The following is a 26,254-nucleotide window of genomic DNA, read 5'->3' on the forward strand; positions in this document are numbered from 1 at the left end:
AAAAAAAAAAAGGGAGCACAGCAAACAATGAGCAAATATGCTTGTCTGTGTGGAAGTGAAGACAGGAGTGACAAGCCTTCAGTATCATGCTTCCTCACCTATTTCTCTGTAACAATCTTCAATCTTTTTTCATTTTATGTCTGCATTATTTTAATCATTCAATCAAATCAGTCAATACTTTTATCATTCCATTTGCGGGAGCCTCTATCTTGCTATCATTCTGTTCGGTAATTGCATTGTGACAGCGGATGATGGTATTCTGAGAGGCTTTCATTTGTGGGCTTCTGTTTATCTAGTAGAGCCATCATACAAGGCTGTCACTCTGCCTTTCAGCTTGCTTCTGTCTGACTGCCTGATGCCCTTCATATAACTTTGCATTGCAGGCAGATGGCTTTGTGAGGGTAATTTTTTTGTGAGCTTTGACATGCTCGCACATTGGGCTGTAACCCTGACACATTGTGTAAGAGCGACAGGTTTGTCAAATGCCAATCAGTGTAACAATATGCTTTTATTTGTAGAGACATAAAAACTTGTCTAATGCACTGTGCTGCTACATAATATCTCCTGAATACATGACTCAGAACCCAGAGAATGGGGAACGACGTTCCTGAATGGCCAATCTAATTCAAAAGAATCTAATTACTGAGCGCTCTGGATCATGTTTGTTGGTGTAATAATGCAGGCAAAACATTAGCAGCTATATCATGGTGCTCCAACTGTGATTCGCCGGGCTATTCCTGTATCTTAGCAAATGGGACTCTAATCTGAAAAAAAAAAAAAAAAAAAGAAAGAAGAAAAAAAAAAAACGCTTTTGCTATGGCAAAGACAGACCGTGCGAGGCCTGGAATGTCACAACAAGCGATATTGACTACACTGAGGTAAAATGTTTCTGCTCATCGAGGCAACCCTAAAATCAATATGATCCGAAAGTAAGTCAATCTAGAAGGTCTCTCAAGACCCGGCAGCTTGACCGCAGCTGACGCTGTTGACGGTTCTCTGACCCAGCAGTTGGAGGCCCTGGAACATTTTTCCTTTTGTTCCTCCCTCTGAATGGGATTGGAATTGAGAAAAGACCTACCATGAGCCCAGCCAAGCATGTCATGCCACCCCCTAGCTCACACACAGCAAGGTCCCTGAAAGAGAGAAAAGAAATGGTAGAACCCATACAAATTAGATGAAAATGGTCCGAGAGATATATATGTTACAAGAACAAATTGCCATCTGCAGTAAGAACGGCGCTACCAGGAAGTGGTAGAGACATGACGAGGCTACCTCATGTCGTTTTGCGTTTTAAAAATAATTATGAAATAGAAAAGTCACAAAGCAGGCAAATCAGTGGGGGTTCCCTCATTAGTGTTCACTGCAACATTACCACCGCTGAGCTGAAAAATCTGAGAAGGTTCTCTTTTTTTCCCTTGTCAATGGCGCTGTCTTTTAGAACTAAACTAGCTAGAGTAGCGAAAGATAATTGTTAGGAAAGGATAACACTGTTAATCCACATTCATTCCTTCAAAAACAGTTAGACAAGTAAATGAAGACTATATGTGAGTGTGTATATACCTAGATTATAGGCACATACACACACACACACAAATACATGCAATCTTGAATTAAAAAAAAAAAATCTAAAACAAACGGAAATATTTTGGAAAGCTGAACCACCCCCATGAAGAACAATGACACAAAGAGCATTTAGCAATTAACACTTAAATCACAACTGACCCCAACACAACACAGGGAATCAACAATGCGGAGACATAATATGGTTAAGCCAGCAAACCCGGGCTCTAGTAATGACCGGGCTCTGACTCCACTGCTCAGAAGTAAAGCGGCTGAGTTAAAGCTGACAATCTGGGGTGGCACTCTGCACTTACCTTCCCCTTTGTGCCTAAATATCAGCCCTCAACGTGTGACATTCTTGCCCTGGCCCACTGCTTGCTGATTGGAGCTCCAGGCAAGCTTCAGCACAGAGAGATGAGCAAATGCCAGACTTCTAGGGCAGCTCTGCAGCCCAGTTCAGTACTGCCCTGTTCTTACTTTATACGCTTAGACTCTTAAGAGATTGTTTCTTCTTCCCAGTTTGGGAAGTTGATTTCCTCAAGAGGAGGAAATGAGAGAGAGAGGGAGAGAGAGAGAGAATGAATCAAGGGAAATAGAGGCAAAAAGACAGGGAAGAGGAGGAAAAGAAGCCAAGCAGACATTCATATTCCAAAATACACTTAATGAGTATTTAGTTGTTCAAAGCAATTATAGACTGGTTGGTATATACGGATGCATAGAGTTTCAAAAGCTACACATTATTGACCCAATACAGTAAGTACAGTGTTAAAACTCATGCCCAATCTTACAAGTATATATTGTTAAAATGATCACTAATGGCTTGTCTGGAATCATGATGGGCTATTCAGGAAGCATGTATTGGATGGCATTTATAAAATGAGACTTGTAATGAAAAAGCCCATATTTTGGGGATCGACCAAACATCTTCAGCATTTTCAAATAAAAGGAGTTTTCCCTTTTTCCTAAATTCCATTTATGGGTTTAATCTATACTACACATCGACAGTTTGAAGACATTTATTTCCATAGCATGAATCTGTAAGAGTAATTTAGAGTTTACGAATACATGTTGTTAGGTACATAAAATACCATTACAATCAGGGGTGGGATGGCATCTTTAAATAATAACTGGGGGGTATTTACTTATCAAATATTCTGTAGTGACTTCCCCAGCAGAAGTTTAAAGAATGTCTTTATTGGCTTTTGTTTCTTTTTTTTTTTTGGACCTTCACAATCAGTAAAGATTGATTGGAGCTTCACTTTTGTTTCCCCCAAATCAAAGTGAAATAAAATGCCTTGAGTGGAAATCAAAAGCCTTTGACATACAGTAAAAAGCTTGCTGTGCAATATTAGTACCCAAAGGCAATTCAGATTTCTTTTGCAGAAGCAACATGTTTTCACCACGACCTTTTTTCCCCTTTCCTTCCCTTGTTTCCTTCTTCCTTTCTTTCTTATATATTTTTAAAAAACAATTTCATTTGAAGAATGCAGTCATGAAACTCTTTAATATGAAGATATAATACCCATAGTGGGCTAAACAAAATTTTAAGTGCAGCTTTGTACCTGAATACATTACTGTGCTTGAGGCAGTAGTAAGCCAAAACCTCTTCAGCCGGCCAGATGCCTGGAAAACACAAGAGGATAAAGACTTTGATTACAGAAGTTTCTTATAAACACTCTCTACAGTCATTCTCTTAAGAAACGGCTTTTAAAAATAATGTTCAGTACAAGCTATTTCAACTTGAATCAAAGTTACCATAATTATTGCTAGTAACATGTCATATCACATGAGTTTCTTTTGTTGGTTATAACTCTTTTCCTGAAAACAGTAAAATATCCAAAATAACTTTAGATTTTAATCACAATGAAACAGCAAAAATAGTAATGACCAAAATTACAAATAACAAAAGTTAAATTTTAATGGTATTTCAAGTAGCTCTTACTCTTGCAATATGAATCTTTTTTTTTTTTTTGGCCAATTCATAAGTATCATTGAAAGACCTACTATATATGCAGCCCATATTAGGCAAAAATAAATGGAAAAATCACTTGCAGGAGCAAATAAAACCACTGAGGTCATTATACTTTTTTGCTTGATTCCATACTAAGGTTTGTTTTTTTTTTAAATATGCATACTTATTTACTTTCTTCAATTAAAAATTAAACTGGTGTTAAAATTGAGAAATTTACATCTCACCAACTTTAGTGTGTCTTTAAATTTAACAACAATCCTACCCACTAAATTCCATGGAGGGGCATTTTCTAAAATCATCATCTGTAAATCATTTATGTAGAAGACTTACATAGTTTTCATGAATGAATATGAATTGCTTAAAGAGAAGCTAGACATACTTGGAAATAACGATGTCTAGTGGTTATCACAGGATAGTAGGATTATGAGTGCTTTTAATTTTTTCTTTACACTGGCATTTTCCTTAATTTTTACAATGAACATGTATCACTCCTATGATCAGAATAAACCATACCTTTATAAAAATTATGTTTTCCTCAAGTGGTCAGACTTAAAGATTAGCCAGGGCACCAGGCATCTTGCACTGCCTGGGGCTGAGAACGCCAGGCAGTCATGGGAAAGAGCACTGAATGTCTGCTGCCTTAGCACCAAGCACTCTTCTAACGGGTCCTGATGCAAACATGAAACACCTAATGAGACTTAACTTTCTTCTCCCAGGTGTATCTCCAGCTTTAAGAAGTAAGAAATACAAACGTTTCAGAGAAGATGACGTCAAAGAAGTGGAAAGAAAAATCCTAAAAGACTCTATGGATAAACATGAACAGCAAAGAAATGACTCTCTAGAGCATTTGTTGCAGGAAAACCCAATCAAGTGTACTCACTGGCTCAGTCACCCTGGCATTTCTGGTAGAAACGATAGTTTAACGGAGTAACAAAGTAAACCATCAAGAAGTCTCTGGAGTCATATTTAGAAGGAAAGTCAGAGAGGTAGTGGAATATAGCATTTAAGATCATAGGTACTTAGGTACCAGACTCATTGGGCTCCAGCCCCAGCTGTGCATTCCCTCACTGAGTGACTTTGGATAGGTTACTTAACCTCTCTGTGCCTCGGTTCCTTCTGTGTAAAAATAGCATAATTGTGGTATCAACGTCATAGAATTGCTGTGAGGGTTAAATGAGTAAAGGCTATGAAATGTATTTAGAACAGTTTCTAACTCATAACAAGCTCAAAGGAAAGTTAGTTGTTGTTAATGTTGTTCTTTGCAAAGGGGGGGTAAAATTGTAGAAGAGAGAATCTATGAGCCCCAAATAATCATCCTAATAACCGGACCACATGGAGAAACTTTCTGACCTGCTCCTAATCAGGAGCTATGGCATGACCCCCAAGTCTCAATATCTGGCATACTCCCCACAAAAAGAACCCTATAAAGACTAAAACGCATAATAAAATCCTCTGAAGGAAGAGCCCAAGAGAGTGTTCCACACCAAGTGAATATAATCACCACAACAATGAATTTCTTTATGCCTTTAGGAGATGGTTTTGAGGTTTAAAAAACATAATGATAGGGAAAGGGTATTTAACTAAAATTCAAGCCTTGATTAAGTACAAAAATGTGACTTCTAAAATGCACAGTCTTTTAAAATAGTTTTATAATTTTCTCCCCAAAATTACAGAGGTGATTTTTTAACTAAATTAAACACAAAAAGTGCAAAGAAAAAGTTTAAAAATCACCTAAAATTCTACCGCTAGTATATAATCACTGTTAACATTTTGGACATCATTTAAAAAAAATTCTCTCTAAACATAAAGGTTTTTACAAGTGGGACCTTCTTATGGAAGTGTTCAATAATCTCATTTTGCTCCACTAAGTATATGATGGGTAGCTTCCCACAACAATAAAAATATACTATACCTGCATCATTTTTAATCACTGCCTCAGTGTTTTATGTTTGCATCATAATTTATTTAACCAGTTTCCTTTTGATAGACATTGAAGCTAATTTCTAAGTTTTTGATATTATGAGATTAAAAACAGTGGTATAATGAAGACTTTTTTTTCCCTCAATATACAACTTTTCTCCTTAGGTCAAATATCCACAAACAGGAAATCTGGTCAAAAGTCAAGTACATGTCACAATTTGATATATCAAACTACCCTCCAAAAAATTTGTACTAAACTACACTCCCAATAAGAGTGTTTATTTCCATGGGAGAAAAATCTTTGCAAATGAAGCTACCCAACAAGGGATTAATCTTCAAAATATACAAACATCTTACATGGCTTTATATTAAAAGACAGACAACCCAATCAAAAAACGGTCAGAAGATATATATAGACATTTCTCTCAAGTAGATATACAGATGGCCAAAAAAACACATGAAAAGATGCTCAACACTGGAGACGGGATTAAGATGGCAGAATAGAAGGGCTGGAACTCAACTTCTCTCCTAAAAACAACAAAATTCACAACTAAAGACTGAGCACTCTTCGCCTAAATGGACCAGAAACCTTAAAAAAGATATCCTACTCCAGAAGAAAAAGAGGAGGACACATCAAGAGGTAGGAGGGGCAATTTCACAATATAAACAACCCCATACCTCCTGGGTGGGAAGCTCCACAGACTGGAAACTAACTGGTTCACAGAGACTCACCTACAGGAGTGAGAGTTCTGAGCCCCACATCAAACCCTCACGTGTGGGGATCTGGCATGAGGAGAAAGAGCCCCAGAGCATCTGGCCCTGAAGGCCAGTGGGGCTTGTACGCAGGAGCTCCATGGGACTGGGGGAAATGGAGACCCCATTCTTAAAAGGTACACACAGACTTTCACGTGTACTGGGTCCCAGGGCAGAGCGAGGTCTCCATGGGAATCTGGGTCAAACCTGACCCCAGTTCTTGGAGGATATCCTGGGAAAACAGGGGTGAACCTGTTTTGTTGTGAGGGAAGGACACTGAAAGCAAAGCTGTCAGGAATATTCAGCAGCCATGCCTTTCTCTGGAGGTGGCCATTTGGGGAAAATCTGGCCCCACCCATCAGTCAGCTGCTGAGAAGCCCCAGGGCAAACAACAACCCAGGTGGGATCACAGCCCTGCCCCTCAGTAAACAGGCTACCTAAAGACCCCTCAGGCACACAGCTGCCTCTAATCCCATCCAGAGACTATGCCCCACCCACCAGAGGGATTAGAATCAGCTTCATCTAACAGGGGGCAGGCATCAGCCCCTCCCATCAGGAAGCCTACAGCAAGCCCCCCATACTGACTTCAGCCACAAGGGGGGCAGACACCAGAAGTAAGAGAAACTACAACTCTATTATCTGCAAAAAGGTCACCACACCAAAAACCTATAAAAATGAAAAGACAGAGAACTATAACTCAGATGAGGGAGGAAGGAAAAACCCCAGAAAATCAGCTAAGCAATGAGGAGATTCTCAGCCTCCAGGAAAAAGACTTTAGACTGTTGATGCTGAAGATGATGCAAGACATTGGAAATCAACTGGAGGCAAAGATGGATAACTTACAGGAAACACTGACCAAAGAGATACAAGATAGAAAACTTAAACAAGAAGAGATGCAAAATACAATAACTGAAATAAAAAATTCACTAGAAGCAGCCAACAGCAGAATACAGGAGGCAGAAGAACGAATAAGTGAGGTGGAGGACAGATTAGTGGAAATTACGGATGCAGAACAGAAAAGAGAAAAAAGATTGAAAACAAATGAAAAGAGTCTCAGAGAACTCTGGGACAGTGTGAAACGCACCAACATCTGTATTATAGGGGTGCCAGAAGGAGAAGAGACAGAGAAGGAGACAGAAAAAATATTCCAAGAGATAATAGCCGAAAACTTTCCTAACATGGGGAAGGAATCACTCACTCAAATCCAGGAAGCATAACGAGTACCATATAAAGTAAACCCAAGGAGGAACACCCCGAGACACATATTAATCAAACTGACCAAAATTAAAGACAGAGAAAATCTTGAAAGCAGCTAGGGAAAAGAAACAAATCACAAACAAGGGAACCCCAATAAGGTTATTGGCAGATTTTTCAACAGAAACTCTGCAGGCCAGAAGGGAGTGGCATGATATACTTAACGTGATGAAAGGAAAAAACCTCCAACCAAGATTACTCTACCCAGCAAGGCTCTCATTCAGATTTGAAGGAGAAATCAAAACCTTCACAGATAAGCAAGAGCTGAGAGAATTCAGCAACACTAAACCAGCCTTACAACAAATACTAAAGGAACTTCTCTACGCAGAAAAGAACAAAAGAAGAAGGAAAGGAAAAAGAGCAGCAAAAACAAATCCAAAGCAATTAATAAAATGGCAGTAAGAACATACATATCAATAATTATCTTACATGTTAATGGACTAAACACCCCAACCAAAAGACATAGACTGGCTGAATGGATACAAAAACTAGACCCATATATATGCTGTCTTCAAGAGACCCACTTCACTTCTAGGGACACATACAAATTGAAAGTGAGAGGATGGAAGAAAATATTTCATGCAAACGGGGATCAAAAGAAAGCTGGAGTAGCAATGCTCATATCCGACAAAATAGACTTTAAAATGAAGAATATTTTAAGGGACAAAGAAGGACATTACATAATGACCAAAGGATCAATCCAAGAAGATGATATAACAATTTTAAATATCTACACACCCAACACAGGTTCACCACAATATATAAGGCAACTGCTAACAACCTTAAAGGGAGAAATTGACAATAACACAATAATAGTGGGGGACTTTAACACTCCACTTACAGCAATGGACAGATCAACCAGACAGAAAATGAATAAGGAAACACAGGCACTGAATGATGCATTAAACCAGATAGACTTAATAGATATTTATAGGACATTTCATCCAAAAGCAACAGAATACACATTCTTCTCAAGTGCACATGGAACATTCTCTAAGATTGATCATATCCTGGGCTACAAATCCAACCTCAGTAACTTTAAGAAAATTGAAATCATACCAAGCATCTTTCCCTACCACAATGCTGTAAGACTGGAAATCCACAACAAGAAAAAAACTGCAAAAAACACAAACACATGGAGACTAAACAACATGCTACTAAACAACCAATGTATCACTGAAGAAATCAAAGAGGAAATTAAAAAATACCTAGCAGCAAATGACAATGAAGATATGACACTCCAAAACCTATGGGATGGAGCAAAAGCCGTTCTGAGAGGAAAGTTTATAGCAATACAAGCCCACCTCAGGAAAGAAGAAAAAGCTCAAATAAACAAGCTAACTTTACATCTAAAGCAGCTCAAGAAAGAAGAACAGACAAGATCTAAAGTTAACGGAAGGAAAGAAATCATAAAGATTGAGCAGAAATCAATGAAATAGAAGCAAAGAAAACCATAGAAAAGATCAATGAAACAAAAAGCTGGTTCTTTGAAAAGATCAACAAAATTGATAAACCCCTCACCAGACTTATCAAGCAAAAAAGAGAGAGGACTCAAATAAATAAAATTAGAAATGAAAAAGGAGAAGTAGCAACAGACATCACAGATATACAAAGGATCATAAGAGACTAGTATATGCAACTATATGCCAATAAAATGGAAAACCTAGAAGAAATGGACAAATTCTTAGAAAAGTACAATCTTCCAAGACTAAACCAAGATGAAATAGAAAAGATGAATGGATCAATCACAAGAACTGAAATGGAAACTGTGATTAAAAAACTTCCAACAGGAGTTCCCATCGTGGCGCAATGGTTAACGAATCCGACTAGGAACCATGAGGCTGCGGGTTCGGTCCCTGGCCTTGCTCAGTGGGTTAAGGATCCAGCATTGCCATGAGCTTTGGTGTAGGCTGCAGACGCGACTCGGATCCTGTGTTGTTGTGGCTCTGGCGTAGGCTGGTGGCTACAGCTCTGATTCAACCCCTAGCCTGGGAACCTCCATATGCCGCAGAAAGTGGCCCTAGAAAAGGCAAAAAACAAACAAACAAACAAACAAAAAAACTTCCCACAAACAAAAGTCCAGGACCAGACGGCTTCACAGGTGAATTTTATCAAACATTTAGAGAAGAGCTAACACCCGTCCTTCTGAAACTATTTCAAAAAATTGCAGAGGAAGGGATACTCCCAAACTCATTCCACGAGGCCACCATGACCCTGATACCAAAACCAGACAAAGACTCCACAAAAAAGAAAACCACAGGCCAATTTCACTGATGAACATTGATGCAAAAATCCTCAACAAAATACTAGTAAACCGCATCCAGCAATACATTAAAAGGATTATACATCATGATCAAGTGGGATTTATCCCAGGGATGCAAGGGTTCTTCAATATCTGCAAATCCATCAGTGTGATACACCACATCAACAAACTGAAGAATAAAAAACCATATGATCCTCTCAATAGATGCGGAAAAAGCCTTTGACAAAATCCAACACCCATTTCTGATAAAAACCCTTCAGAAAGTAGGCATAACGGGAACCTACCTCAACATGATAAAGGCCATATGTGACAAACCCACAGTGAACATCATTCTCAATGGTGAAAAGCTGAAAGGATTCCCACTGAGATCAGGAATAGGACAAGGATGTCCACTCTCGCCACTACTCTTCAACATAGTTTTGGAAGTCCTAGCCATAGCAATCAGAGAAGTAAAAGAAATAAAAGGAATCCAAATTGGAAAGGAAGAAGTCAAACTATCTCTATTTGCAGATGACATGATACTATACCTAGAGAATCCTAAAGACTCTACCAGAATACTGTTAGAGCTCATCCACGAATTCGGCAAAGTCGCAGGATACAAAATTGATACACAGAAATTGACAGCATTTCTATATACTAGCAATGAAAGAACAGAAAGAGAAATTAGGGAAGCAATCCCGTTCACCATCACATCCAAAAGAATAAAATACCTAGGAGTAAACCTACCTAAAGAGACAAAAGACCTGTACTCTGAAAACTATAAGATGCTGATGAAAGAAATCAAAGATGACACAAATAGATGGAAAGATACACCATGCTCGTGGATTGGAAGAGTTAATATTATCAAAGTGACTATACTACCCAAGGCAATCTACAGATTCAATGCAATCCCTATCAAATTACCAAGGACATTTTTTCACAGAACTTGAACAAAACATTTTAAAGTTTGTTTGGAAGCACAAAAGACCCAGAATAGTCAAAGACATCCTGAAAAAGAAAAATGGAGCTGGAAGAATCAGGCTCCCAGACTTCAGACTATACTACAAAGCAACAATCATCAAAATTGCATGGTACTGGCACAAAGACAGAAATATAGATCAGTGAAACAGGATAGAAAGCCCAGAATTAAACCCACACACCTAGAGTCAGCTAATCTATGACAAAGGAGGCAAGAATATACAATGGAGAAAGGACAGCTTGTTCAATAAGTGGTGCTGGGGAAACTGGACAGCCACATGGAAAAGAACGAAATTAGAACACTCCCTAACACCATACACAAAAATAAACTCCAAATGGATTAAAGACCTAGATATAAGACCAGACACTATAAAATCCTTAGAGGAAAACATAGGCCAAACACTCTCTGACATAAACGACAGCAACATCTTCTCAGATCCACCTATCAGAGTATTGACAACAAAAACAAAAATAAACAAATGGGACCTAAATGGTAGAAAATCTTTGCAAGTGAATCGACTGACAAGGGATTAATCTCCAAAATTTATAAACTTCTGCAGCTCCATACCAAAAAAAAAAAAAACCCTATCCAAAAATGGGCAGAAGATCTAAACAGACAATTCTCCAAAGAAGACATACAGATGGCTGAGAAACACATGAAAAGATGTTCAACATCACTCATTATTAGAGGTGCAAATCAAAACCACTATGAGGTGCCACCTTACACCAGCCAGAATGGCCATCATCAAAAAGTCTACAAACAATAAGTACTGGAGAGGGTGTGGAGAAAAAGGAACCCTAGTACACTGTTGGTGGGATCGTACATTGGTGCAACCACTGTGGAAAGCAGTATGGAGATTCCTCAGCAAACTAAAAATAGAACTACCATTTGATCCAGCAATCCCACTCCTGGGCATCTATCCAGAGAAAACCATGACTCGCAAAGACACGTGTACTCCAATGTTCATTGCAGCACTATTTACAATAGCCAAAACATGGAAACAACCTAAATGTCCATTGACAGAGGAGTGGATCAAGAAGATAGTGGTTCATATACACAATGGAATATTACTCAGCCATTAAAAAGAACGAAATACCAGCATTTTTAGCAACATGGATGGACGTAGAAATTATTGTGCTAAGTGAAGTCAGTCAGGTAATGAGACACCAACATCCAATGCTTTCACTGACAAGTGGAATCTGAAAAAAGGAGAGACTGAACTTCTTTGCAGAACAGATGCTGACTCATAGACACTGAAAAACTTATGGTCTCCAGAGGAGACAGTTTGGGGGTGGGGGCATGTGCTTGGGCTGTGGGATGGAAATCCTGTGAAATCAGATTGTTATGATAATTATACAACTACAGATGTGATAAATTCATTTGAATAATAATAAAAGATAAATGATATTCTTGCTGGATAGAGTAAAAAAAAAAAAGATGCTCAACATCACTAATTATTAGAGAAATACAAATCAAAACTACAATGAGATAACACTTCACACCAGTCAGAATGGCTAGCATCAAAAACGCTACATACAAACAAGAGTTCTCTTGTGGCAGAGCAAGTTAAGGATCCAGTGTTGTCACTGCAGCAGCTTTGGTTGCTGCCGAGGCATGAGTTCAATCCCTGGCCTGGAACTTCCACATAATGCAGGCACAACAACAACAATGAAAAAGTCTACGAATAATAAGTGCTGGAGAGGTTATAGAGAAAAGGGAACTCTCCTACATTGTTTATGGGAATGTAAGTTGGTGCAACCACTATGGAGAACGGTATGGAGGTTCCTTAAAAAACTAAATATAGAACTACCATCAGATCTAGCAATCCAACTCCTGGGTATATATCCAGAGAAAACTATAATTCAAAAAGATACATGTGTCCCAATGTACAAGTGTTCACTGCAGCACTATTTACAATAACCAAGACATGGAAGCAGCTTAAATGTCCATCAACAGAGGACTGGATAAATATGCGGTACATATATATAATGGAATATTATTCAGCCATAAAAAAGAATGAAATAATGCCATTTGTAGCAACGTGGATGGACCTAGAGATTATCATACGAAGTGAAGTAAATCAGACAGAGAAATATGATATCAGTAATAGGTGGAATCTAATAAAAACGATACAAAAGAACTTATTCACAAAACAGAAACAGACTCAAAGATTTCAAAACCAAACTTGCCAAAGGAAAATGCTGTGTAGAGGGATAAACTGGGATAAACTGGGATAAACTGGGAGGCTGGGATTGGCATATACACACCACTGTATATAAAATTGATAAGTAACAAGGACCTGCTGTATAGCACAGGGAAATCTATTCAACACTCTCTGATAGCCTCTATGGATAAATACACACACACACACACACACACATATATATAACATATATAACACACACACACGTATAACATATACGTGTGTGTGTATATATAACATACATATATAACATATATGTGTGTGTATATATATATATATCACTGATTCACTTTGCTGTACACTTGAAACTAACACAACATTGTAAGTCAACTATACTTCAATAAAGTTTTTTTTTTAATTTCTTTAAAGAATATTTCCTCAAAGCCTTGCCAAGACAGGGTTTTAACAGCCTTTTAAATTTTTGCTTATCTGTTAAGCTCTTAAGGTATCCTAGTGCAACCGGGCTATCAAAACCACAATGAGATATCATTTCACACCCTCTAGGGCGGCTATAATTTAAAAAAATCAGACAATAACAAATGTTGACAAGAATGTGGAGAAAATTATATAAAATGGTTCAGCCACTTTGGCAAAGAGTCCAGTAGTTTATCAAAAAGTTAAATATAGAAATACTCACCAATTCCACTCCTAGGTACACATCCAAGAGAAATGAAAAGATGTCTACATAAAAACCTATACGCAAATGTTCTAGGCAGCATTATTCATCATAGCCAAAAAAAGTGGAAACATCCCAAACGTCCATCAACTAATGAATGGCTCAATAACATGTGGTATGCCCATGCCACAGACTATTATTTGGCAATAAAAAGAAATAAAATACTTTCATGTTACAACACAGGTAGAACATGAAAACAGCACACTAAGTGAAAGAAACCAGACACAAAGGACCATATGTTTTATATTTCCATTTATATGAACTGTCCAGAATAAATGAGGTGACTGCTAATGGGTATGAGGTTTCTTTTGGATATGATGAAATATTCTAAAACTGATTGTGGTGATGGCTGTTCTTCTCTGTGAATACACTAAAAACCACTGGGTGAACTGAATGGTATGTGAGTTATATCTCAGTAAAGCTGTCATCTTAAAAAAGTCTTCTCATTCCATTTGTATGAATATAATCGTCTTTTAAAAAAGGTTTTATTTTTAAAGAAGTTATACATAGTTTGAAGAGGCACTGAGTTCTATGAAAATGATTAAGACAAACAGCAGTACCCAGCCCATCTGACCATCTTTCTCCTCCTACAGAAACTACTACTTTCAATTCTTTTCTTTTTCTTTTTTCTGGCTATGCCCGTGGCATGTGGAAGTTCTCAGGCCAGGGATCAAACCTGTGCCACCGAAGTGACCTGAGCCACAGTAGTGACAATGCCAGATCCTTAACTGCTAGGCTACCAGGGAACTCCTTACTTTCAATTCTTTTAGCTGATTCTTCTGGGAATTACTTCCGCTTTTCTACATAAAAGTTTGTATTGTTACTTCTTGATTTTTCAGTTTTAGGCAAAACCTAGTCACCCCCCATTATAGAAGACAAGCATTTTGTTGTTGTTGTTGTTGTTGTTGTTGCTATTTCTTGGGCCGCTCCCGCGGCATATGGAGGTTCCCAGGCTAGGGGTTGAATCGGAGCTGTAGCCACCGGCCTACGCCAGAGCCACAAGCAACAAGCAACGCGGGATCCGAGCCGCGTCTGCAACCTACACCACAGCTCACGGCAACGCCGGATCGTTAACCCACTGAGCAAGGGCAGGGACCGAACCTGCAACCTCATGGTTCCTAGTCGGATTCATTAACCACTGCGCCACGACGGGAACTCCCATGACAAGCATTTTTTTGTTTTTATCTCTATTCCTCTCCCCACACTATACATACTACGCTCCTTAACCACCCACCACCACCATCTTCCTAATATAGATAGAATTTGGTAAGATTATTACTCATTGTCAATTTTATTACAACCATGAAATAAAACTGAGCTATGCAGTAAACTAGGATTGATTTTTCTCTCATGTTTAATTTTTTTCTCCTTTGGAGTTTGTAATTGCCCCCCCATCATTTGTTAACATTTTTATTCAATCTCAAAATCCAGTTATCAATTTTTCTTTTTCATCAGTCACTCACACAGGGCATCCTATCAGCCTCATGACGACCACTCTCTTGTGTCTTCTGGCCTTCCTTAGTCTGGACTGAATACCCTCTATGCTTGGGGCACTGGTGCAGCCCTGATATCCTCGAATCATCTTCACTATCATTCTAGCCTTCCTTTTGCCCTTCTTCTGTTGTTCCATCTCTTGTCTCCCCTATCCTTTGTCTTCCTTTCTTGATTTACCTCCTCATTTTACGGCAACAAAGCCTCCAGGAGCTTCTTGAAAAGGTAAAGTTTTGAAAACACAGACGATTCAATGGTGATTTTGATTTGGAAACTCCATGTTCTTCAATTCCTGTAAACGTTCTTGGAAAAGCTCCACTGACTATTTCCTTACCTCCCTTTTGATCTGTCTTCTTTCTCTGAAACTCATGATGTGCAATGTTGCATCTCCTGAACTCATCCTCTAATTTTATCTTTTCTTTCCTGGCTTCTGTCTCTTGTTCTCTTCTTTCTTGGAAATTTTCTTAACTTGATCTTCTAACCCTTTTAGTTCTCTGAGTACTTCTGTTTTTTGTTTTTTTGTCTTTTTGCCTTTTCTAGGGCTGTTCCTGCGGCACGTGGAGGTTCCCAGGCTAGGGGTCTAATTGGAGCTGTAGCCACTGGCCTACGCCAGAGCCACAGCAATGCCAGATTCGAGCCACATCTGCAATCCACAACACAGCCCACAGCAACGCCGGATCCTTAACCCACTGACCAAGGCCAGGGATCGAACCCGAAACCTCTGTTCCTAGTCGGATTCGTTAACCACTGAGCCACGATGGGAACTCCTCTGAGTACTTCTTTTTCAGAGCATCTTATTCCTGTTTCATGAAAGCAATTATCTTTTAAAAATTATTTGAAAATATTAATTATAGCGTGAGTGTTCTTATCTTTACATAGTCTGCTTTCTTCGTGTTGCTTTTTTTCTGTTTATTGGGTTTGGTACTTGTCAACTTAAAAGCTTTCCTCAGATATATCTTGTAATTATTTGTTGTTTGCATAAAAGTAATTGTAAAAAGACAAAAAGCTGACTGGAGGAGCAAGTGGCTGAGAGATGTGGGTGGGGTGTGGGTGGAGAGGCTTAGCAATCAGTAGGCGTATGTTCACCAAGTCCCTGCATCCTGCTTTTGGTACATTGTGCCTGCTGTCCCCCAATCCAGAGACTCTCAGTGTAACCCTCACCAGAGAACAAACCTCCTCTTCTGTTTGCAGTACAGAGGGGAAGTTACCCAGTTGCCTGGAATGGGAATATAAATGCTTCTTAACCCACTTTCAATCAATACTCCTTCTTTTAGCCCCCCACCCCCACCCCAGCCCCTACTCAGCCCCTACTTTTAGAATTATCTGGTGTCACCAATTCCTGAACCTGTCAAAATTTTGGAAGTATAAACTGGGTTGGTTCTCAACTTTCCCAGCTGCTGACTTGCTTAAGTCAATGACTTCTCATCTATTTGCTTCCTAAGTTCCAAAATTGCATTGTGTAAAAATCATCCCTTTACAGTGGTTCAGTTTCATGAAACAGAGAGAAAGTCAGTGGAAAAGTGATGAGAATAATTTTTAGAAGAACATGCAAGCCCCAAGGACACTAATGGCCAGTTTTTTTTTCCTCAAGATTTTTATACTGTGTTAATAATACCTGTAGGGTTCTATTAATCAATTGTAGGCACTTTTACTATATTCTTGACATCACCCAATAAGACACAGAGGAATGCCCATAGCGGCATTTAGAGTGGCTAAAATATTGATTCCCCTGACCCTGGAAAGCATTACAAAACATCCTAATTAATGGCTATTCTACATAACTTGTTTTCTAAAACTCATATCATGAATTAGGACACTTCCTTAAAGTTATTCAAAGGCACATGGCTTCCTATTCCCTATGCTTTCTTTTTCTTTCTTTTTGCTTTTTAGGGCTGCACCCATGGCACATGGAATTTCCCAGGCTAGGGGCAAAATCAGAGCTACAGCTGCTGGCCTACACCACAGCTCACGGCAATGCCGGATCCCTGACCCACTGAGCGAGGCCAGGGATTGAACCACATCCTCATGTATGCTAGTCAGGTTCCACTGCGCCACAATAGGAACTCCCTCCCTATGCTTTCTGTATAAAGAGAATCACTTTAACTTATAGGAGAAAAGAACTTCTCAATCCATTGGGCCTCCATAAAAGCTCTGGCTAAACAAGAACTCTACCTGGAAGAAGACTTGCTATGTTATACTTGCGTTTCCATGGTCATTTGGTCATTTCAAACAAAGGGTTTATTCCCTGCAGATAGTTCTGTCAGAACTGGTCTGTCGAATCTGTTAGAGTTCAGAAAACTCATAGTCAGCTAACACTGAAATATGAAAAACTAGCTGTCCATGTAGCCATAATGAGGGAGGCAGTTGGCAATACGACTTATGTTTGTAACCACTCTTTCGTCATCAGAGAAGTAGCTAGTTTAGCATTGATTTAAATGCCAAGTTTTGTGGTTCATCTGGAAACTAACATATCCATTGTTAACCTGGAGCCTGAACGAATCCAAAAATTAACTGTATGTAGACATTAAGAGACATGATTCTCTAACCAAGCATGGGTCCTTCTAGATCACTTCCTGGTTTTTTTTTTTTTTTTTAGATCACTTCCATTTGAGAGTTTTTTGCTTCCCCACAGTTCATGTTAGAAACAAGGCCTGAGACATTGACACACAGCATTCGACAGGCTGCACCACTGACTCCCTCGTCTCACTCTAACAGCTTGTACTTGCCCCATGATGACAACACACCTAGCTCTCGCAGCAGAGACGTGGCTTTTCTGTGATCTGCTGATGTATGCACAGCAAGTGGCAGCTTTCTTTACCCTCCTCCAACTAAATGATCCCGCCTCATTTAGAGAAGTAGGGCCTCTCTCAAACCTGAGACACAAATGCCAAGGCCAGCACACCCATAGCTTAAGCTGTTGACTCTTCTGGAAGAAGAAATGCTACAGTGGAGGTTACTAAAAGGAAAAGCTGCTCATGCTGGCATGGGTAGGTAAACCTCTTGGATTGTTTTCAGTGTTTACACTCTGTCTCCTTTTCCTTAGACATTTCTGCTTTGCCATCGATGTTTCAACCCAGAGTGGAAATCCTAAGAAGACTACAGAATGCTCTGTAAATATTTATTGGGCTTCTACTACGTTTCAGGTCCTGTGGATCAGCAGAGAATGACAACAACATGGTCACTGGAGAGTCAATCTAGGTAGGGCAGGAGACTATTAAACAATTACACAAATAATGTGCTTAATTATAACAGTAATAAATTCTGTGTAGGAAAAATCGAGGATGCTTCTGAGAACCTATCACAGGGGATTTAACCTGGTGGGAGGTGCTGTTGGGAGAGGCCCAGGGAAGACTTCTCTGTAGAAATGGCATGTAGGCTGAGCCCCTGAGGATGAAGAGGGGCACAGTGCTGGAGGGAATGATTCACAGAAGGGGAGCCCCATGAAACACAGCTTTGAAAAGAAGAGCCTGATGTTGCAGGAATGGAAATAGGGTCAGTGGCGCTGTAGAATAAATGATAATAGAAGAAGTAGTATAAGATGAAACTGGAGAAATGTTTAGGGGCCAGATCCCACAGCCTCAAAGGCCATGTTAGGAATTTTTTTTTTGTCTTTTTTTTGTCTTTTTGTTGTTGTTGTTGCTATTTCTTGGGCCGCTCCCGCGGCATATGGAGGTTCCCAGGCTAGGGGTCGAATCGGAGCTGTAGTCACCGGCCTACACCAGAGCCACAGCAATGCGGGATCCGAGCCGCGTCTGCAACCTACACCACAGCTCACGGCAACGCCGGATCGTTAACCCACTGAGCAAGGGCAGGGACCGAACCCGCAACCTCATGGTTCCTAGTCGGATTCGTTTAACCACTGCGCCACGACGGGAACTCCGGAATTTTAAATTGCACCTTAAAATAAATGATGTGTTTTTAAGCATCAGAGTGGTATGATGAGATTTACATTTCAGAAGATAAGTCTGGCCACTCTAGAGAAAATAGAATGGCAAGGGGCCAAGAGGAAGCGAGGGAAATTAGGTGGGAGGCTACTACAATTACCTTGGTGAGAGCTGATGGTGGCTCGGGTGATGGTTAGTGGAGATGAAGAAAACTGGAAAGATTTGAGCTATATTTAGAAGGTACACTGACAAGATTTATTAGTTAATTAGATGAAGGGGGTGGTAAGAGAGAGGGAAGTGTCAGGTATGACTTTAGTTTATGGCATGAAGACGTGGGTGGATTGATGTACAGCAGATGTGTATAGGAATTTCCTTCAATTTTTATACGAACTCCTCCTCAGGCTGAATTCATGGTGCAAAAACAACAGCTAGGGGACTGGGGTCTGATTCTGGGCCTGTCACTAATAATCCTGTGTGATATTGGAAGTAATTTAGGCTTTCTAAGCATCAGTATCCTTATCTGCAAAATACTAGGCTTGGGTGAGATTATGTCTGGGGGCTTTCAAGCTATAAAAAGCTGCAATAAAGAACTAGATGTCATGCTCTGGAGTTAAATAGAGTTCAACTTGAATGCTAGCTCTTACTGGCTGTGTGACCTTGGGCAGGTACTTTTTAAGCCTCATTTATTTATTCATTCATTCGTTTGACAATTATTGGCAACCAGGCTGGTTCTAGGAGCAGTGATTAAAACAAAGCCCTTGGAGTTCCCGTTGTGGCGCAGTGGTTAATGAATCCGACTGGGAACCATGAGGTTGCGGGTTCGCTCCCTGCCCTTGCTCAGTGGGTTAAGGATCCGGCGTTGCCGTGAGCTGTGGTGTAGGTTGCAGACGCGGCTCGGATCCCGCGTTGCTGTGGCTCTGGTGTAGGCCGGTGACTACAGCTCCGATTAGACCCCTAGCCTGGGAACCTCCATATGCCTCGAAAAGGCAAAAAGACAAAAACAAAAAAACAAACAAAAAAAAACCCCCAAAAAACAAAGCCCTTGCCCAAATAACTTGAATAGGGGCTATAAACAAAATAATTTCAGATAGTGATAAAATGTTGTGAAAAAAAAAAATAAACCACAAAATCAAACCAAAACTGAACTTTGCAAAAATTTATCCTAGCTATGGGGACTTGAAAATCACTCCTAACTAAGAATTTCGTATATATGGACAATACTTATTCTATACTTGTCCTTCTGCTCTGACCCATTAATAGCCTTGCTCTGAACTGTAAATTATTAAGTGCAGGCCTCCCTATGAAGCCAGATCATAGAGAACATGGGCCCATCTGGGTGAAAGTGAATGTCTGTGTAGCCCAGAGAGTAAGCAGATGGAGACTTGCTCTGTGAAGTTTTGATATTTGTTGAATGCTGACTGTGGCCTAGGCACTAAGAGGTAGACAAGGAAGTCAAAGCACGGAGAGGTTAAGAAACCCTCACCCAAATTAGGCAGATCTTTAGTTACAGATTTGGAATTTGAATCCAAATCAAACTCTAGAGTCATTATTTCTTTTTTTTTTAACTTTTTTTTTTTTTGCCACACCTGAGGTATGTGTAGAAGTTCCCAGATCAGGGATTGAACCCACACCACAGTAGCTACCCGAGCCACAGCAGTAACAATGCCGGATCATTAATCTGCTGAGCCACCAGGGAACTCCTAGCAGCCAGATTCTTAACCTCTGTGCTAGACTGTCTTCCACGAGATTGCAAAAGCAAGGGTTCAAATGAATTATTTAGCAATTTTGTTTCTTCCTGAGTTCCTGGGGAGGCCAACTGAAACAGATAATGAGCATGTGGAAGTGAAGGGGCACAAAAAAATTATCTATCTATTTCAACAATAAATTCTTCTAGGACTACAAGCTGGGTCCTTCTGTGGGTATGATTTGATTAAAATGCATTAAAATTTAAAGCTTAAATTTTAATTCAGATACATATTAATGTGATGATTATGAAGGAAGGGAAAGATGAAAGGAGTCCCAGGTCCAGCATGAAGCTGAAGCAGGGAAGGGAATAGAGTCTGCAGAGGGCATTCCCCAGACCCCAGCCTTCAGTCTGATGGCCAATTTTAGAGCAGATGCTGGGAGTACAGTTAAGTGATACATAAGAAATGGAGACAGTATGAGGAAGATGCTGAAGCACCACTGAGAACAAGGAAGACACTGCAGCTACAGCCACAGCTTCAGTGGCTCATACGGCAAAGATTGTTAACTTGGAAGAGAGCTCTGAGGCTTATTAGTTTTGAGACCTTAGCAAGTCACTTAAGCTCTTCTTGCATCAGCTCCTTATCTGGTAGTAGTAACATTGTCTAATAGATGTGAGTGTAACAGGGAAGAACAAATCCAATTCTGCATTGGATCTGTTTCTTTTACTTTAACCTTTGTGTTCTATTGCTTTTGCTACAAGTTAAGAATGTTGCTTATAGCCTGAAATATGCAGATAACCCATTCTCAGGGTTGTAACCTCTAATGCTGTAATACTTGTCCATTTATATGGAGATAAACAGCTGCAGAAGAGAAAATAACATTTGTCTTGTTGGAGGTTCACAGGAACATGGTGACCTGACCTCCACCTACAGCTGAAAGAACTGGATTCAGAGGCTGAGAAGTTGCAACAAACAACCACACCCACTGCCCTTTCAGGACAAAAGAAGCCTGAATTGTAACTTGGGTAAGAGGGTTCTTTGGAACACTAGTCCACCATCTTCTTGGTCTTCTGGCTTTCCAAATAAAGTGTTGATCCCTTGCCCCAACAACTTCTCTCTCAATTTACTGGTCTGCTGTGTGGTGAGCAGCACAAATTTGGCATCTGTAAGATGAGGATTGAATGAACTAGCAGAGTACCAAGTAAGTGAAATGTGTGTGTGTTGTTGTTAGCATCACTTTTGAATACTTGCTACTTGGCAAACACTCGACTGTGTACTTTATATGGATTCTCTCATTTAGTCCGTAAAACTACCCTACAAGGTATATACTGCCATTATGGCCAGCTAAGGGGTACACTGAGGTACACCAAAGTAAAGAAAATTTAAATGGCACAGCCAGGATTCGAGCCCATCTACTCAGTCGCTAAAGCTCACTCTTACTAATTGCCCCAACCATAGTTGCTGGTTCTGGAATCAAAAGAACTAGTTTCTACTTCTCATAACTTGGTCAATAACTAATTTGGGGACTTTGGACAAATCATATTTGGGCTCTGTTTCAAAAATAAATTGGAAGGGTCGAATTGATTTCTGAGGACTCTTCTAACTCTAAATCCAAGGGCTGTAGATCACTGTATTTGTGCATTTCCAAACTAAAGCTATAAAATTGTCAGTGGGCTCTAGCCATGATCTTTTAAAGAAATTAGGTTGGTTAAAATATTTTATTTGTATTCTAATCCAGGAAATATTTCAGAAAGGATTCAAAACCATTTGAGAGGTCAAGTCTTCATAACATATCCATTTTGACTGAATTAGAACTGCCTTTGTGGCTTAGATCTCACAGCTTCAGAAAAGAACTGCTCTACATCTACATATTCAAGTTGTGATAGATTTTCATTTATTTAATCCAACACATTAATGACAGATGACTTCCGGCCCAGTTTTTCCTTTCTAACATTTAGCACAGTTCTCAGACATATGCTGTATTTTTTCCTCAAACATATTTCCTCCTCCTCAGGGAAACAAACTTCCTTTTGGGTGGAAGAAATGCTCCTGGGGTCTCAAAGCACAGAGAGAGCAACATCTCCCAGTGGGAGCTCTCCAGGTGAGTAAATGCTCTATGTCCTTTGGTCAGACAGGATGCTAGAAAGGGAGAACAGCCATTTCTAGGAAAGGCAGACCCAGAAAATCAGACCAGAGAGCTCCTAGCAGGAGGAAAACATGGCCTGGGTTCCCCCAGAAACATAGCACATCCTTCCCAGAGGCCAGGAGGAGAAAAAAAAGAAGACATTCATTGCCATTTTTACTCCAACTAACATCCTCCCCCAAGGAAGGCCTTCTGTATTCAGTGTCCCTAGGAAGGGGTGATCAGGCCCTCATTTTGATGAGGTCACCCTTTTTCCTTTTAAAACAGGACTGTGTTGTGTCTTGAAAAGTCACGTTAAGAGCAGCAGTGTGTCGAATGAAGTGGAATAAAGAGGAAGGCATTGGAAATAATTGTGGGGGTTCCTTATCTTAGGTATTGAGCCACTTCACCAACGCAGTCACACACTCCTTACATGGCACAGCAAAGGAGAGTAAGAAGGGTATGGTCCTCCCTGAGTCACCTGTAATTCATGAATTTGATTTCTACAGCAGCTTCCTGCTTTGCAGTCCAGCCGTATCGCACTTCTGGGTAAATACTGTGACTGAATTCCAAACAAACTGAAAGCCTTGTGTTCCACGAGGAGTGCATGCTCTGCGCATTTATGAAAGCCCCCCTGGAGAGCAAATGGTATTCAGGAGGCGCTGTTACAGATGCCAAAGCCACAATGTACGTGTATTAAACAGCCCTGCGCATTAGGCTAGTTAGGCAGCAGAATTTGTTTATTTAGCAGTGTGGTTTGGAAGATGCCCATCCCAGCATTTGAAAACTCCCTTCATTCCAAATTCCTCTTCGGAAGGAGGATGAAGGCCACCTCCCCTTCTTATAGCAGGAGTTGCCATTACGCAAGTTCCAAAAGGTAAGACACCATTCAGCAAACTGACTTGGTAAATAAAGCCATGTCTTACTGAGCTTCAGTCTTGAAATAAACCTCTCTCTGCCATCCTAACTGAAAGTAAATATCCTAACTGAAAACAAAACAAAACGAAGAGTCTGAGAGTTGGCTGGGAATCTCAGCTGTGCAAAATGGCCAGGTCCTTGTCCTTCCTGTCTCCCTGCTCATCATTATTCATTGATATGAGGGACACATGATGGTCTGCTCTCCAGAAATTTCTGCTGGTGCATGAGCTTGGGTGGCTCACTGCAACTAATGTGGAAAGGCAGAGCGAGGCACGTCCTGGCCGTAAACACAGTGGTCTTGTCCGGTCGAGGCCATCTACGCATGGCTCCTACCAACTTGTATGATTGTCTTTAACACCTTTGTGTATTTTTTAAAGAAATGAATTTGATTTCATTTTCCTTCCCCAGTCTTCAAATAGTCATTAAAAATTAAACAACACTGGGAAAAGCCTTTTGTGATTATAGCCTTCATTCTCCTGCAACAAACTGGATCTATAAATTTACGTACCATTGTAGATGTAAATTACAAAATTTATATTCCACTATATTAAAACATCTATTCCAAAAATGATTACCAGTTGTGAAAAGCAGACAGGCTTATCACTTGCTGTCAGTTGTTCATGTCTAGTTAAGCAATAATGTGCTAAAACTGCTCTTTTGTTTTGTGTAAGAATTTTGGCAATAGAAGAAATGAACACTCGGTTAATAAAAACTCAGGCTGCTTTTTGCTTTGATGGAGGAAGCAGCTGCCTGTTTTCATTTGCTGCAGAGCAGCAAAACCCATCAATATAATAAGCAGCTTAGATGCATCCATCCACAGCATCTGTAAGGATATAGGGCTATTCGCTCAAAACCAATCCCTGGTTTAATTTTAACAAAGATGTGTCTGACATATTTGAAAATGCATTATAATAGGTTTTGAAACACGAACAATTTCTCTTTCTTTTAAATACTTTTTATGGATTTGAAAGGGGAGTATATACATAGCTGAATGATAGCAATGATAAAAACCAGTCCAAACTGTGAGGCCATCCTAAAACAAGGGAGGTGGAAAGAGCAAATTGAGAGGCAGTTATTTGGTTCCCTTCAAAGTGAAAGTAATTCATTTAAATGTGATTTCATTCAATTATTCATTCAAACAAATATTTACCAACTCCTTACTATATATTCTGAATTGGGCGAGAGACTGAGGTCACCTTTCCTACCCTCAGTGAGTTCACTCTTCAGGGGAAAAAATGGGCACAAAAGTATATGTAAAACAATGCAGGAAGCACTGGAATGCAGATACACATTTTCCTATTACCTTTTATTTTTCAAAAATCCAAATGGGAATGAAACACAGTGGAAACTATTTAACATAATAATTAAAAATCAAATACTGTCTCCCCTATTATACAGGCAGTTTGTGAGACATGCCTTTAAGAAAAGACAATCTGATAAAAAAAAAAATTGAATTATGTTTAAACGCATGTCAAACTGTTTACTAATGTAGCCAAGAATTATCATACGTAGGAGAGAAAGTTTTAGGATTCTAAGTTTTGTTTGGACAGCCTCTAATTTTACAGTAACCATTAGACACTTTTATATCAGCATGGATACACAACATGGCAAGACTGATAGAAAACACCACCTTTAAAGTGATTCAGTATGCATTGGGTAGTGAATATGCTGAGATTGTTCTCTTTTATTTTATGCTAGCACTGGGTGGCACTCCAAAAAGTCAGATAATTCTAAATCCTCCCATTTTTCTGATTCAGGATTAGATAAGTGAACATCTCTGTTCGATCAAACAGGAACCCGTCTGGTGGTATACATGAATGAGGGCTAGCCATCAGCTTCTCAAGCTATCAAATTTAAATGAGCACTCATTGGCAGAAACATTGAGAAAATGCTTCCATAAATGTAGAGCTAAAAGCTTTCTTATTCAAACATGCTCACTGTAAAACAACACACGCTTGGGTTTTAAAAACGCACTTTTTATTTTGGACAAAGCTAGAAAAAATAGAAAAGTAAAAAATTGCAGAGATAGTACAGAGTGTTGCTGGATGCCCTTCACCCAGGTCCTCTCACTGTCAACAGCTTACATTTGTCAAAACTAAGAAACTGACCTTGGTATATTAATATTAACTAATTCCTGGATTTGTTTTTAATGGAATGGTTACTGTTCAAGATGAGGCTTGATGAAGGTATCCATCAGAAAGTCACAAATTAAACCCAAAGGATAGTACTAACATCTCTCCTATCTTTCCTCCCTTAATTCTCTTCCTTCTTCTTAAGTTACCCTAAAGAAATTCATATCAGATTTAAGAGCTAAAACAGGACATGAAGTGCATATACCTCAGGGTTTAAAATAAAATCTGACCCCATCAAGAGAACTGTGTAACCAAGTGAAGCCCTGGCTCCCCATTCCATTGCTGAATGGGCAGAATATTATTTCTAGGTCATTCTTCACAAAGAAATTCTGATTGCCCCATTCAATTAATACTTGTGTATTACGGTGTGACATGGACCTTATCACCAGTCTGTGGCAGCATGAGTTAAGAACCACAAAGAAGTCAGAGGTCATTATTTTTCACCCACTCAGAGTGTTTATAA

General features: G+C 39.6%; 1 protein-coding gene across 2 annotated transcripts in view; it reads right to left on the reverse strand.

Moving 5' to 3' along the window:
* Positions 1–26,254, reverse strand: part of CAMKMT (calmodulin-lysine N-methyltransferase) — a 405,628-nt gene that overhangs the window by 54,482 nt on the left and 324,892 nt on the right. For both annotated transcript variants that reach the window (XM_047782156.1, XM_047782157.1), the window contains exons 4-5: positions 3,123–3,183; positions 1,079–1,133 (exon numbers count right to left, since the gene is read on the reverse strand). In XM_047782156.1, coding sequence (XP_047638112.1) covers positions 1,079–1,133; positions 3,123–3,183 — 116 coding nt within the window. The remainder of the gene's footprint in view (positions 1–1,078; positions 1,134–3,122; positions 3,184–26,254) is intronic.

This window comes from Phacochoerus africanus, chromosome 5 (genome assembly GCF_016906955.1).
Source record: "Phacochoerus africanus isolate WHEZ1 chromosome 5, ROS_Pafr_v1, whole genome shotgun sequence".
Taxonomy (NCBI): Eukaryota; Metazoa; Chordata; class Mammalia; order Artiodactyla; family Suidae; genus Phacochoerus; species Phacochoerus africanus.